This window comes from Sorex fumeus, unplaced genomic scaffold (genome assembly GCF_029834395.1).
Source record: "Sorex fumeus unplaced genomic scaffold, SorFum_2.1 ptg000128l, whole genome shotgun sequence".
Lineage (NCBI taxonomy): Eukaryota > Metazoa > Chordata > Mammalia > Eulipotyphla > Soricidae > Sorex > Sorex fumeus.
The window spans coordinates 48,552,865-48,568,743 of NW_026606185.1; the positions used below are offsets into that span (position 1 = coordinate 48,552,865).

At 44.3% G+C, this 15,879-nt stretch overlaps 1 protein-coding gene across 1 annotated transcript in view; it reads right to left on the bottom strand.

Moving 5' to 3' along the window:
* Positions 1 to 4,568: 4,568 nt before the first annotated feature.
* Positions 4,569 to 15,879, bottom strand: part of PSTPIP2 (proline-serine-threonine phosphatase interacting protein 2) — a 63,386-nt gene continuing 52,075 nt past the window's right edge. The window contains exons 7-14 of the mRNA XM_056138126.1: positions 14,152 to 14,250; positions 13,363 to 13,408; positions 11,008 to 11,087; positions 8,398 to 8,496; positions 7,594 to 7,690; positions 7,403 to 7,484; positions 5,834 to 5,868; positions 4,569 to 4,626 (exon numbers count right to left, since the gene is read on the bottom strand). Of these exons, the coding sequence (XP_055994101.1) occupies positions 4,577 to 4,626; positions 5,834 to 5,868; positions 7,403 to 7,484; positions 7,594 to 7,690; positions 8,398 to 8,496; positions 11,008 to 11,087; positions 13,363 to 13,408; positions 14,152 to 14,250 (588 nt within the window). The 3' untranslated portion in view covers positions 4,569 to 4,576. The remainder of the gene's footprint in view (positions 4,627 to 5,833; positions 5,869 to 7,402; positions 7,485 to 7,593; positions 7,691 to 8,397; positions 8,497 to 11,007; positions 11,088 to 13,362; positions 13,409 to 14,151; positions 14,251 to 15,879) is intronic.

Below are 15,879 nucleotides of genomic sequence, written 5' to 3' on the forward strand. Positions count from 1 at the left end.
TGGTGCTAAGGACCATGATCTTGCAAGGAAATGACCTTGCAGCTGGCTAACAGACTAGTGGGAAGTGCCCGCCCCTGTACTATGTGGTCTTTAGAGCAAGCAGGTTGTCTTCTTGCTGTGTCACAAAATCAAATGCTAAATGGCTCAATCGGAGCTGAAGAGAGAAAGTGACCGCCAAAAAATGCAAAGGAAATTCCCAATCACCATGAACCTTTATTTGACTTCCAATCAAACTGAAAGACCCACAGAACCTCAATTTCCATTCATCTGACACTTTCCCATCCATTACACACCCGGCAGAGAGATGTGCAAAACCCCTGAGGAGTTGCTAGCAATAAATAAACTAAAGGCGACAGTTCTAAGTTCAAAGGAAAATTTCCTGAGTCTGCTCCATTTGGGGAAGTCAGTGGCCCTTAGCAAACTGCAGTTTCTCAAAAGGATAACCAACCGATGGTGCAAGCTTCCTGTCCTAACTAGAGGCTGTCACTTTTGGTAGCAGAATACATGAAAGAGGGACAGCATCTTCCAAGCAAAGCAGACAATGTCTCAGGAAGGGAGTTGCAATGAGCAGGAGAGGAAGCTGGCCGTTCTTGTGGGGTCACGCTGTAGGGTATGTACTGCTGCAGCGTGAACAAGCCTCTAATCAAAACACACCCAGCGCGTGCTCCCCAGAGTCAAGCTGTCTGCAGGTGACCAAAGAAAGTGTCAGATATTCATAGAAGGTTAGGATGGACACTTGAATAGATTTCAGAGTTGGTGAGGGCAGTGTTTCTCACTGAAGATTCAGGTGCAAGGGCTGGCACTGGCCCTCTAAAAGTCTCCAGAAATAATATCAAAATTCCACGTCTCATGGACTTGAGGATGTGCAGCTAGGTGACCCCCACACTTCAGCATTTTGAGTTCAAATATCCTTTGCCATTCAGGGTTACAGCTGTCCACTCCCCCACCCAACTCTCTAGGGTACCAAAAATAGGTTCCTGGCTTCTGGTCCCTGGCTGCTGTGATTAGATGAAACAGCCTGCTCCAGGGCGCAGCACACACAGAAGCCAGATAAAAATAAACTTGACATTTATAGTCCAGTACTTTCTCCAGCTGAAAAGATGCTGGCCACAGCACGGGACATCTTACATTTCAACAGCCCCATCACAGCCTCAGGAAGGGTGAGGTGAAGGGTGAGCTCACCCTCCAGTTAAGGTTCTGGCCCGAATCCGCAGGGAAAAGAATGCAGGAAGGGATTGCCCACTCCTGGGGTTTATCTCCTCATCTGAAAAATGAGAAGGCACCACCATGCAGATCAGCATTCTTCAACCAGAAGTCCAGGGGATGATGTTGTTGGGTGGGGTGTAGAAAGCTACAAAAGCACTGATCTGCTGCCTCAGTTAGAAATGCTCATCCATGAACCTGTGTGGACAGAGGTTCTGGCCCACAGGTATAAAAAAGTTGATGAACAATGACACAGATGGTCTCCAAGGCCACGGCCAGAAAGGGTGGTGACAGTAAATCTTGCACCACTGAGAGGATGGGTCATGGTGCACAGTCCTTTGGCTGCTGTGCAAGCTGAAGGAGCTTTTGCAAGTTGATGGTTCAGAGCCTCCTGCTGCCCATCTGTTCTGCTCCTCCCAACCTCTCAACAAGCTTCAGGCTCTAAATCCTAGACTTTCCTGGGTCAAGTGGGGAAGACACACACACACACACACACACACACACACACACACACACACACACACACACTTCATTCACAACCTAAAAGGGACTGATCAGGAAAGGATCGTTTACAGCCTGGGGCAGTTTGCAAAAACTGCAAACTCTACTAGCGTACACTGGATTCAATGTCTACTATAAATTGTACATATTAAAAAATGAAAGCAAGAGTTCACTTCAAAGTCTTCAGGATTGACATCATTTCTACAGATTCTGAGCCTCTGGGTGCCCCGTCCACAGAAGCACAGTCAGAAAGAGCATTGTTTCTGCAAGAGATGACAAAGAAATTTTTATTGGAATGAACAATTCATACCGGACCTCCTACCCTAAGAGTATATTAAATGAGAACAAATGGCCAAAGAATGCAGATGGCTGTGCTTGGGGTCTTTTCTGGCAGCTGTTGGGAATCATCAGTGGTGCCAGGAATGGAACCCAGGGCCTCAGACAGGCAAGGCAAGTGCTTTACCTTTAAACTGCATTCCCAGCCCAAATATATATATTTAATTGAATCACGTGAGATACACAGTTATAAAACTGTTCATGACTGGGTTTCAGTCAAATAACATTCCAAGACCCATCCTTCTGCCAGTGCACATTTCTCATCACCAATATTCCCAATTTCCCGACTGCCAGCACCACCAAGCATTATCAATGCCATTGACTACTGAAGGAAAACCATTAGGGAGCAATTAAATTTATTTTGTTTTATGACTAACAGGAAATGTCATTGATACCAAACCAGGACAGGTAAGTGAGAAGCTGTTCTGGTTCCATGACAATTTTCTGCATCCCATCTAGCCCTCCTATCCATGCCAGGAACACACTAAGATCAGCAATATACACAAGGACTAACTCTTAAAACAACTCTTCACAGATATAGAATAGCAGCATTCATTTGTAGAATATTAAAAATATATTTTAAAAAATATATGTAGTAGAAGACTAATATCCAAGGCCAGGGAAAACAGGGCCTAGGAGGACTGGTCAATGGATTCTACCACAAGTTTGTGTGGGGGGGGGTAAGTAAGATGAGACCAATATGACAATCATAGTTGGAAATGCTCACTCACGCTTGACAAGAACTGAGAGTTAAAAATAGGGAAAGAAATATACATGTTAACCTTTCAGTATACGTACTGCAATCCACAATGCCCAAAAGAGACGGGGGGAAGGGGAAGAGGAAGTGATGGGATAGAAACTGGGAATGTACATGGTGGAGGGATGGATACTGGAACACTGTACTAATTAAATCTAATCACGAAGAACAGCTTATTAAGGGTCTATCTCACAGTGATTCAATTAAAATCATCTTTTTATTTTTTGGGGGGGGTCACACCCGGCAATGCTCAGGGGTTACTCCTGGCTCTGCACTCAGGAATTACTCCTGGCAGTGCTTGGGGGATCATATGGGATGCCGGGAATCGAACCCAGGTCAGCTGCGTGCAAGGCAAACACCCTACCCGTTGTGTTATCGTTCCGGCCCCTAAAAGCATCTTTGAAAAAAGCTTAAAAACAACAAGAACAACAAAACAGCTCTACATTAAAGAATCAATGCTTTAGCCTGTAGATCAATTAGAAGACATGGGTGAACAAAAAGAAAATATGTTGCCTGCTTAGGAATACATCCTTTTAGACTTTTTCTTTGCTCATAAATGCATACTTCATCCAATCCTCAAGATATGCCAATTTGGTTTAAAGAATTATAGTTTATTTGTGGGCTTTTTTCTTCTGTTCTGACTTGGTTTTTGATTTTCAGGTCACATCCAGGCCTTATTCCTGGCACTGCACTCGGGGATCACTCCTGGTGATTCTTGGGGGAACCATATGCGCAGGCAGGAGATTGAATCAAAATTAGTTGCTTACAAGGCAACTGTCTTAATCACTGTGCTCTCTCTGGCCCCATAGGAATATGTTCTGAAGCATTTCCTTCAGTATATCCTTTTGCCTTTGGAGGCGTTTGTTCACATTTGTGAGGACCAATCCTGACTGGAGGGCACACAGCAGGCACCAAGGGGAAGAGTCTTTAAACTAGCCACTGCCGGCTCAGTCTGTGCTATTGGAACCCTGTGATTTGCCTGCTCAAAGCAGTAGTAGTCCAGTGGGAGGTGGCCCCATAGGTGCTCGGGCGTGCCTGTAGCAAGATATATTTAATCTCATTTTTATTGACTTCTTTTTACTTGACTTTTCCCCCTGAGGGTGGGGGTAGTGGTGAGCATGCCAGACTGTAAATAAATGATGAGAAACATATGGGTTTTGTTGGGAAGTATTGCCTTAAGTGTGGGTGTGTACTCATTTAATAAAAGAGTTTGACAAAAGCAGAAAATGAGTAACAGAGTAATTATTAAAGAAAAAATACCTGAATTCAAGTAGGTATGGAGTGGTGCCCAATTCTTTCTTAGTTAGCTGTGCAATCCACACACACATTCATATACATACTCTCACAAACTCACACACATACTCTTATACACAAGCACACACATACTTACACATGCAAATGCATATATATACTCACACATATACACTCATACAAAGTACACACATACACAGTCACACACATGCATACACATACATACATATATTCTGATACATGCACACTCACATTCACACACACATATACATACTCTCTCACACATGTACACACATATACACACAATACTCTTTCCACACAAGTACACACATACACACACTCACACACATTCATAAACACACCCATGCATGTGCATTCACATACATGAGTACCGGCCTGATAGTAGTTAGTAGGTTGCTTGTTTGTAGGTTATAAAAAACGGCTTTGGGTGCTTAAATAAATCCAATCACCAGTCTAAACGCAACATGAAACATGACTTGTAAAAATGAAAGGTTCTTACCATAGATGTTACTGATAGATCAAGCTGTAGTTATCAACCAAAGAATATTCAGGGTCATCTGCAAAGGGAAAAATACAAAGAGGCATTAATATTTCTTCATCATCAAGTGAGCCCTTCTCAAACCAAGGCTAAACTACTTGAAGATTCTAATGTCCATCCTTTTATTTAAAAAAGAAGTATGTTCTGGTAATAAAACCCACAAATCATCCCCAGAACTTCAAACCAGAGAACATTCTGGAAATCACCACTATGAGTTCTTTGCTCTTTTGTATTTATGCCTACTTGGCAGTACCCACAGTGGCTCTGTCTTCAAAGATAGAAACAAAGAAGCCCATGCTACCAAGTGGTAACTGGGAAGCAATAGAAAATAATAAAACTTAAGTCCTTACAATATTGTTCAAATTTTCCATTACTGAAGCCTTTGTTTTCCAGTCACTAAATTTTTGCCAAGTAGCTATATGCAGCATAACTTGTTTCTTCTCCATTCCCTTGTATAGACAAGCATATCTTTCTTTTACTCAAATAACAGAAGTATGCTGAGCAGGTACTAGGTGCTTATGACCATGTTAAGTGTTCCAAAAGTTTGCTATACAGAATCTTATGCTTATGCAAGAAATCTAATTATGAAATGAGAATCTGCTATTGTGACTGGCTCTTCTAGAGGTTCCACGGGGATTCATTCAAGTCAGTGATTAATGAAAGATCCACCTATGAGCAGTATATGAAATTTGTAGTATGGAGGAGCTGGAGAGATAGTACAGCAGGTAGGGTGTTTGCCTTACACAGGTCAACCCAGGTTGGCATCCTATATGGTCCCTCAAGCCTTCCAGGAGTGATCACTGACCACAAAGCCAGGAGTAAGCCCTGAAGTCAGCTGGGTGTGGCCCAAAAGTTAAAAATAACACACACACACACACACACACACACACACACCACATGATTCTGAACCTCTGAACCTCTGTGAGTGCTATAATAGTATGTTTGTGTATAATGTAAAGAAAACAGCTCTCAGTTTTTATCTTCTCTTGGGTCAAATCAAAATTATCTCTTAGGCAAGCATGCTTTCCACATATGTTTTGGAGCTTCAGTATCTGATTTTCCTGGGAGATGTAAAATAGACCATCAATGATTGGATCCGGAGCCATAACAGTATTATGGCTTATTCCGCATTCCGTTCTTTTATTTATTTCAGAACTCTACTATCTCTTCCACCTGAGGGGGGGGGGGACTGACATAGGCTTGAAAGGCCTATTCCAGTGGCATACCTGGCAAACTCTTAGGAATTGGATGAGGTCCTCTCCTATAAAAAAAGAAAAACCAAAGTCTGTCAGAGAAGTCATTGTAATTTCTCATATACTCTGCTTCACATTGCAAGCACATTGTCCATTAATCAAGTAGGATTTCTGCTCTGGAGGCTCCAGAAAAGAGCAGCAAAGCTAACACCTACAAACAGGCTCCTGGAATCCACACTATGGCCCTGCAGTGTTTGGAAAGGCAGGGCCCTGCCCCATCGACCACAGGGTATATGCGCCTCTCAGATCTGCAGGCAAAGTGCCCCAGAGCTAAAAGGTCCAGTGGAAAATGCAAACAGCCTGGACCTCATGCTGAGGCTTAAATAAACTACTTCACAGAAACTGTGTGTGAACATGTTTGACATTCTTGAATAGAGTGATGATCACACAATCCAACCCCCCAGCCCTTCCCATCTGCACCAAAACTGTTCCCCTCTCAATATGGCTCTCTGTGTAAACCTGTCAGGATCCTTTCTACAGAGGACAGGACACTCTGTTGTGCTAAACTGATGTATTCATATCACTGTTGTGGGGCTGTACCCGGAAGTGCTTGGGCAGCTGTTTAGGGCTGGGGATTGGATCCAGATCCTTCCCCTGCAAAGCAGGTGCTCCACCACTTCAGTCCCAGTCCCCAGAGAGCAAACTGACTGTAAGGAATCAGACCATATGTAGTTTAAGCATAGCAGGCCACACAGGACAACACTATTCAACTCTAGTACAGCCATGTTGTAATACAACTGTATATGAACACTCTAGATGCCAATTGTGAGCGCCATGTAACTTTCATGTATCACAAAATTGTATCCTTTTAATTTTTTTCTATTTTTGGCCATTTAAAATGTAAAACAAAATAATAAAACGAATGCAGGGGGCAGAGATAGTACAGGAATTAAGGCACTGGATTTAAAAGCAGCTAACCCCTGTTCAATCCCTGGCAACATTTAAGCATCCTCAGGGATCACTTCTGAGGACAGAGCCAGGACTGGCCCCTAAGCATGGCCAGTATGGCACAAACTGCCCCCACTCCAAATGTGTGGGACTGTATGCATGTGTTGCATGCAGGAGGCCTGAGTATAGTCCCTGGCACTGCATTGTCCCCTGAGCACCCCTAGAGCCTTGAGTCAAGAGTGGCACCCAGACACTACCAGGTGTAGCCCCCAAAATCATTTTTTTAAATTTTTAATAAAAAATTAAATATAATCACTGCCCTTAAATTATAGATCTTGCCAAAATTGGCAGGCAAAGTCTGACTCATAGGAGACTGGATTTGCAGTCACCTGCTTTGTACAGGTTATCTGAAAAACACAGGTATCACTAAGGAGTTACAATGACCACTCAAGTGCAGACAACAAAGTCCCAATTGAACTGGGAGTGGCAAACTCCTTCTAACATTTGTCCTAAAAACACCTATATCGCAAGAACTGGCAACCTCACTAAGCCCTGTAGTCAGAGTTTGTTCCAACTCAAATACATCTGAAAACAGGAGTCTGAGGATGCGTGGGATCACATCCTTTTCTTTGTTGAGAGGAAATTGGTCATTACCTTGCTATGTTAGGTGCAGTAGCCTTTCCAGGAGGGACTGCATTCTTCTGGGGGGAGTAGAAGTTCTCGTACATGATGGGTGCTAGGGGAATCATCAGAAAGCCAAGTTAGGGGACCGGTGTTTCTGTCCTCAATGACATAATAAGACCAACAGATTTACTTAAGGAAATCCCACTGGCTGCTCTACTCACCTGGGGGCACCTGCCCAGTTTTGCGGTGATTCACAAAGTACTCGATGTCCTTCTCAATACTGCACATTTCTAAACTCTTTCGAATTTGTTCATACATCTAACAAAAAGAAGATAAACCCAGGTAGAGGTTATGAGCATAATCACTGGCCCAGGGCTGATACAAACAGGAGGCTGGAGGGAAGGCTAATTCTCTCAAATTTTGTGGAAAAAGCAGAAGACAGTCATGACCCTGATTCAAATAAAGGGATTTCTCTGAGTCATATCTGGTAGTAAAAATATTGTTAAAGATACCAGTGGTTATTTCTCAGCAAAGTAGGTTGGCGATTCTTTGATTATTATGCTCTCAGATCTGGGAATCCTATGCTCATTGAAACAAGAAATTCAATAACGGATCACGGCTTTGGGACTGGGACTGAAGACCACTCTTCTTCCTGGAGTGACCATCAGCCTGGGCATGAGTCAATTGGCTAGTACTTGATGCTGGAGGGACCCCATCCAGACTGGAGAGGTCTCTGCGATTCAGATTCATGCTGGGACCCCTCTGTCTGCCACAAACATGCTCTCTCCAGCAATCCTTTCACTGCTCTCTTGACTTGATCTGAGTTTCTGAAGGTGAAAGTCATGGTAGTTGATGGCCCCAGAGCAAACAGATTAGGTAATTCTCTGGGAACTTTGAACAACACACTGTGCGACCTGAAGCAAATCACTGTGCCTCTCTGGGTCACAAATAAGGGGGTGAATTAAAAACTATCTATAGTTCCAATAGGCAAGAGCCTCAGTCCTCCAAGAATGCCTCAAACTTACGTTATCACTGTTGACACACTGTTGTGACAGCTGATTCACATGGACCCACAATGCATTCCTGAAGAAGTTTATCCGTTCACATTCTTGAGCTTCAAACACCTACAGAAACATCACACGTATATATGGGTCAAGAAAGGGACCAGTTGTCTAGATGGGTATATCTCAACCAGTTTCCACTGTGACCTTCTTTGCTCTCTGCGGCCCCATTTTCCTACTGGTTGACCTCCTTCTCTTGTTTTATGCTCCCATTTATGAGACTTTTCACGAGTGCCCCCTTGGAATATTCTTGGGGTTCATGGGGGGGGCAGTTGGTCTGCACTGATTATGACTACAGAAATTAGTTAACTGGGAATGTATTGTTTCATTTGGGCTACTCTGGACACCACCAAAGGAGCTCATAATACCTTACTACAGACAAGAATGCAAATGGGTTCCAGAATCATCACAGAAACGGGATTGGGTATGGGTATAAAGAGATAATAATAAGTCCAGACAACAGTGTTCTAACCCAAATTGCAGTTTACATTTCCAGTAGCCTAATGGGCATCTCCACCTGCCAACCTTCCAGATTCTCAGATTCAAAATGCTGGCTCTCACCCCATCATTGAATGAATGACAGTCATGGACAAGAAGGTCATTGTTGTTGAAGCTAGATGATGAGCACAGAGAGGCATTGTACTAGTCTTTTATCTAAGTATGTTTGAAATTTTCCTTAATATAAAAAACTATAAGGGGCTAGAGCAATAGCATAGCATGTGGGGCATTTGCTGTGCACACAACTCCCACAATTTCTGATCGAGGAGGTCTGGTGTAAAAACCTGCATCTCCGACAGTGCTGAATCTGACAGGTCCAGGACTACGCTGGAAACTATTGCTAAGAGGATGTGTAGACAAGGCGAGAGAAACTTCAAGTTCCATCCTGAATTTTCCCAGGAAATTGTATGTGAGGTTGTATGCTGAAGATGCAGAGACTGTCTGCCCTCTTGCTATCTGTTTTCCTTATTAGCTAGTGTAGGATGACACTGCTTTGTCCTTTATCCCTTGCCACAAGGAGCTTAGGATTATCAGGTTACACCCATCACAGTGCTCCGGAGTCACTCCCATTCCTTCATTTATATGTAACCACTTCTCTATGCTCTCTTCCGCAAACAGTTAATCAGCTTTTCCCCTTAATCAGAATCTATTAACTTGTAAGGTCAGATTCCTCAGAAATCTGAGGAATATGATTTTATATGTATGAGTAAAATATTGTCTTTCTCCTCTTCTTATATCTTATGAATAGTTTACTTTAAAGCAATGTCCTTTTTGTATAGATACAGGAAAACAGTTAATAGTATGCTTTTGTAATTTAGGATTTAATTGGCTTTGAATATTATTCACTCCTGAGCATCTGCTTTCTCGACTTAAACCTCAGTTGCCCTTAGTTCCTAGCATCCCAAAAGCAGGGTCCCGACAAGGGATTGAATGGACCCAGGGCAGGCTATGAGCTACCCTGGTATCAAAATGGGCCAGGCCAAAGTGCCACAATTCTTAACTATAAGTTAAGAGTTTGATCATAGACAAATGCTGTCATGATCCAAAAGTAACGACGAGACTAGGATCCTGCTAGGGGTGGGAAAGACTATCTGGCCTGAGCACCGTAGTCTGAGATCAAGATGGCCCTGGGAGAGCAATTCTATAAGCTTAATGTATCTCTTACAGCATCCATACAAAATAATTAATATTATGAATGCTTATATGTTTGTTGGACAAAGGAGAGGAGAAACACAACCACGGGATTCTGCTCTAGGGATCGTCCTGCTGAGAGAGTATCTTTCCTAGAAGCGGCTTTCCCCAAGGGAAAGAACTCTACCCCTATTGACTGTGACCACACCTATGTGTAATTGTTACCCCAACCCCTCATGCTGGAGGATATAACTAGACTATAAGAGTGGGCTGGGGGATCAGGATCCGAACTTCAGAAGGAGAAGGAGAAAGGGGATCCAGAGCCTGATTCCAGAGTTAAAAGGAGGATGAAGGGGGATCAAGGAGGAGAATGAAGTAGCATGGGGGAGGAAGAAGCAGAGGGGGAGGCAGAGGAGAGACAGGAGTGACTGGAGAGAGGATTGGAATAAACTGCAACTGACACCAACCAGCCTGGCCCTTGTTTCCTTCCTTCGCCTGCCCATCGCCAACGACCTCCCCGGGGTGGGGGAACTGGCTTGAGCTATAGAGCCGCTGCAGTCTTTTTGAGTTTACACAACCTAGAAAGTTCAGAGGAGGTTCTCAAAGGGTAATTACTTAATCATTCATTGATTCAGCTGTTTTATGCCTAGAGGGAAATCTAAACTTGACAGCACAAACTTGACAGACTAAAACTTGACAGCACAGTGAGGACAGGAAAAAGTCAGACATTGGAGGTTTGAGTAAGAACTCCAGTTCTTTCCTTCCATTCTCCTCCTACATTCCTGATTTCTCACTCACCCTCTAACTGTTCTACCAGATTTGGGCATTATAGTAAGGGAGTGAGGGCTTTCTCAGAGCTGACTCTCCAGGGCCCGGGAGGGAGCCCCCCCCCACCCACCCACCGCCACCAGTTTCCAGTTCCGGTTCTGGTTCCGAGTACCTTACCTCACAGGCCTTGATGTGCTCATTCTGCCATTCCTCTCGAATTTTATCCAGCGTGTTGATGTGTGCCATGTATGCCTTATCTGAAAGGGAGGGGTCTGAGTTGAGAAACCAGTGAGAGGGGTTGCCAGCTGACCCACCTTTGTCACCTCCCAGTCAGCCCTGTTGAGCTGCTGTGAGCCCACAAGGTCCCCCATGAAAGGCCATAATTAATTCGTGGTACGGCTGTGAAATCAGCAAAGGTGAAAATCACATTAAATATCAAACTTCCCTTGAAATATTGAATTGGCAACGGGCAAGAAATGCTCTGAAGAGAGAGGAGAGAGGCAGGGAACTCAATGAGAGTTTTCCTTCATCTGATTCATCCCTGAGATTCCCTCCCACCCTCACCCCTTCCATCTTTATACATATCTACTACCCAGTGGGGGTGTTGGAGGAAAGAAATAAGGTACCCCAAGCCCTCGAAGACTGCCCCATGACTTAAATCTGGAGTAGAGAGACGTTTGAAGAGGCCACAATTCCTAGGTTTATCTGTATTCTGATACTGTTTTAGGACATCAAGCCCTTTGCCAAACTTTGGTGTGGATCCCGGGTTTCAGCAGTGGCCAACCATAGCAATGTCCAGCCCTTACCACTTAGCTCTGTCCTCACAGCAGTTAGGCATGGCCAGGACAGGACTCAGTAGATAGTTTGAAGGGCTGGGGTACTTTGCATATGGGTAGCCTGTATCTGATCCCAGCCCCTCATGGCCCTCCATGTAACACAGTGCTGAGAGCAGCTCCTGAGTAGCATCCAAACAAATAAAATTACCAGGACTGGGGCTGGAGAGATAGTACAGCAGGTTGGGTGCTTGCCTTGAATGCTGCAGACCTAGCACCCCGTATGATTCCATGAGCCCCCGCCAGGAGTAATTCCTGAGCACAGAGCCAGAAGTAAACCCTGAGCATGGCTGGTGTGGTCCCAATATTAAGAACAACAATGAATAATAATAATATATTACCAGAACTGAAAAGGGCCTTTTATCACATTTTACTTATTTTGTCAGAAGCCACACCCAGTAATGCTTAGGAGCTATTCCAGGTTCAGTGCTCAGGAGTGTTCAGGAGTGTTGGGAACCATATGTGTTACCAGGCATAAACATGGAGTTGGCTGCATGGAAGGCCAGTGCCTTTATCCCTGTACTATCTCTCCAGTCCCTAAAATGGACTTTTTTAATTGAGTCACTTTGAAGTATATAGTTACTAAGTTGTTTATGATTGAATTTCAGTCCTTTCTTTCACCGACTGCCAGTATCCCCAGATTTCCCTCTCATCCCCCACCACCCCTGGCCTGCCTTTATGACAAGCACTTTCTCTCTCTCTCTCTTTCTCTCTCTCTCCTTTCTCTCTCTCTCTCCCACTCTCTCTCTCTGTCTCTCTCTCTCTCTCTTATTGGCATTATGGTTCACAGTACAGGTTATGAAAGCTTATCATGTAGATGTCTTTACCTAATTTCAGCACACAGTTCTTATCCAGAGTGGTAATTTCCAACTATTTTTTGGTTCAGTGGTAGAATTCTCGCCTGCCACGCGGGAGGCCCGGGTTCGTTTCCTGGCCAATGCAACGGTAATACATTTGGGCTGGAGCGATAGCACAGCGGGTAGGGCGTTCGCCTTACAAGCGGCCAACATGGCCGACCCGAGTTCGATTCCTCCGCCCCTCTCGGAGAGCCTGGCAAGCTACCGAGAGTATTCGATATGCCAGACACAGTAACAACAAAGTCTCCAATGGAGACGTTACTGGGCCCGCTCGAGCAAATCGACGATCAACGGGAGGGCCTTTACTTTTACTTACTTTACTTTTTGGCTCATACCCGACAATGCTCAGGGGTTATTCCTCATTCTGCACTCAAGAATTACTCCTGGAGGGGCTTGGGGGACTATATGGGATGTCAGGGATCGAATCTGGGTAAGCCGCATGCAAGGCAAATGCCGTACCCGCTGTACTAGTGCTCTGGCCCAGTCCAACTAATATTGCCATAGTGGTTCCTTCTTTATCATAACTGTGAAGTGGGATTTTTAAAGAGACATGTTGGCAGTTCCTGGGACACATCGCCAGTCACATGTGCAGCAGTGAGATTTAAGCGGATAGTGATGAAAAAACCTGCTTCATTTCTAGAAAGTTCTTTTCTTTTTCCTTCCTGATAGCTTTCTAACTTTACTGTATGTCCATATTTTGAGGAGACAAGGCCTATAAAATTTGCTTCCTCAGAGACACAGAATTACTTTATCCTTGTCTAACACCCCACCCTCCACAACACCCCACACACACACACACACACACACACACACACACACACACTTTCTGGAAGCAAACTCACCTGAGTCTTCTACTGCAGTTTTACAAGTTGCCAGTTTCACAAAAAGCTGTGAGGGGAAAATATAAGAGATCAAGAATGCTGAGCCAGGCTACTAGAGGCAAAGTAGATCGAAGACCAATGAAAAGACAAGTTCCAGTTAGTTCCAGGATGACTTCAGTTTCTCTCCTGAGTAAACCAGGCAGTTTTCCCTCTCACCTTAACACCATGAAAAATGCCCATCTGGAAGCTTATCTATAGACTCCTAAAGACAAAACCCTTGTGTTCCAGTTGCAGCCTTTATAAAATCCAATTGGAGGCAGCTGACTATAGAGATATTTGGCTGAGTTTTGAAAAAGCATGAAAATATCAGCAAGGGAACCAGGATGAGGGAATGTGAGGCCATCGATAACATTAATGTTTTGTTTTTTAAAAACGGTTTTGGGAGGGATACTGGTATCAGTGGTAGTGGAAAATGGGCACTGGTGGAGGGATGGGTGGTACTCAATCATTGTATAACTGAAACCCAAGCACAAAAATTTGTAAGTCTACAACTGTACCTCACGGTGTATCACTAATAAAAAATTTTTAAAAACAAAAAAAATGGTTTTTAATAGAGAGGAGAGTAACTCATTCCCAATCCCAAAGTGTGACCAGGGTTTTTTGTAGTTCAGAGACCCTTTCCCCAAGAAGCCTGAAGAAAGATGCTGCCAGAAGCATGGGGTACAGACCCACAGTTACATGCATTCATGGATCAGCATCAGCTTGGCAAGACCAGGCTCTGATGGTTCCAGGCTCGAGGTTCCCAGGTACCTTTTCCTGTTGCTTCTGGTTTACCAGGTTGGCATTTCGGTGGACGGCCTGCTCCGCCTCGTCCTTGTCACGGCATTTCTGTTCATATATCTTCTTTGCCTTTGTGGGTAGGAGCCAAAAGAAAATCTAAACAGGTGAGCAGATCATGACCCGAGAGAGTGGCCCCGAAGGCTCTCAAGTCAGGCTGTGGAGAGGAAGTTTCCACTGAGATGGGCTATGTGTGTGTGTGTGTGTGTGTGTGTTGGAAGGGGAGGGTGTCTATCCCCTCTCTGACTAGCACCAAACATATGAGATGTTTCAATTGTTTAAGAAAGAAATAGATGGGCCAGAGAGATAGTACAGTGGGTAGGGCACTTGCTTTGCATGCAGCCAACCCGGGTTTGATCCCCAGTATCCCATATGGTCCATCAAGCACTGCCAGGAGTGATTCTTGAGTGCAGTACCAGGAGTAAGTAGTGCACATCGTTGGGTATAGGCCAAAAACAAGAAAGAAAGAAAGAAAGAAAGAAAGAAAGAAAGAAAGAAAGAAAGAAAGAAAGAAAGAGGGAGGGAGGAAGAAAGGAAGGAAGGAAGGAAGGAAGGAAGGAAGGAAGGAAGGAAGGAAGGAAGAAAGAAAGAAAGAAAGAAAGAAAGAAAGAAAGAAAGAAGAAAGAAAGAATAGAGAGAGAAAGGGGTCAGAAAGATAGTTTAGCAGGTAGGGAGGTTGCCTTGCATATAGCCAACTTGGTACTGCATACAGTTCCCTGAGCACAGAGCCAGGTTACGTAGGCTCTAAGCACTGCCAATGTGGTCCAAAAGTGAGAGAGAGAGAGAGAGAGAGAGAGAGCATGCGCACACAAAACAATAGAATGAAAACCCAAGAGGAAATCTGAAACAGGCAAGATTAAAATGCTGGTGCCACTGTGAATGTGTCACCCAGCACCCCTGTCACATTCATGATGGTCAGGACTTACAGAGAGTCACTTTGCCACTTGGCCATGGGAACTAGACTTCTGCTTCAGTCTTCAAATGAGCCTGCTTGTAGCAGTGGGCCTCAGTGACAAGGTGCTTGTCACCTGCCCCCTCTCTGCCACGCAAGGCTAGGCACTTTCCTTTTTTATTTCAATTATTGTTTTAGATGGTTTAAAAGTAGCTATGGCCAGAGAGGAAACTCAGTGGGTTGCATGGAGGTGTTGCCTGCTGTAGGCTCAAGGTTGGTCCCTAGCACAGAGCCCTGAGCATGACCAGAGTGACCCCCAAGCACAGTGCTGGAGTAGCTGCTATGCACCCTTGGTGTGTCCCTGTAATCCCCAAATAAAATGAAATGTAAATAAAACTTAAATCAGTCAGAGGCCATCACCAGACTCAGAAGAGAATCAGAGATGCTCCCATAGCAGAACTCACTCAGTCCAGAGCAGTCAGCACCCTAGAAAGTCATCAAACTCCCTAAAAACCTGTCCCTACTGGGATTGGGGTTGGGGTGACCTTTAGACTCCCAGCTCACTGATTGGCAGGGTGGTGACACCTATCAGGGCACCTTGGGGTGCCAGGATTGAACCCAGATCTCCGACAAGGGAAGTCGCTGCTCCAGCCCTTTGAGTTATCTCTCTGACTCCTAGTTCTGCCTTGTTTTGTTTTTTCAATTTCCCATAAAGAAAAGAAACTTTCATATTTTTTCAGATATCTTAAAATAAGAAGGTACTACATAGTAAAACAGGGTAAGAAGTCAAGATTTAAAATAGTCACGGA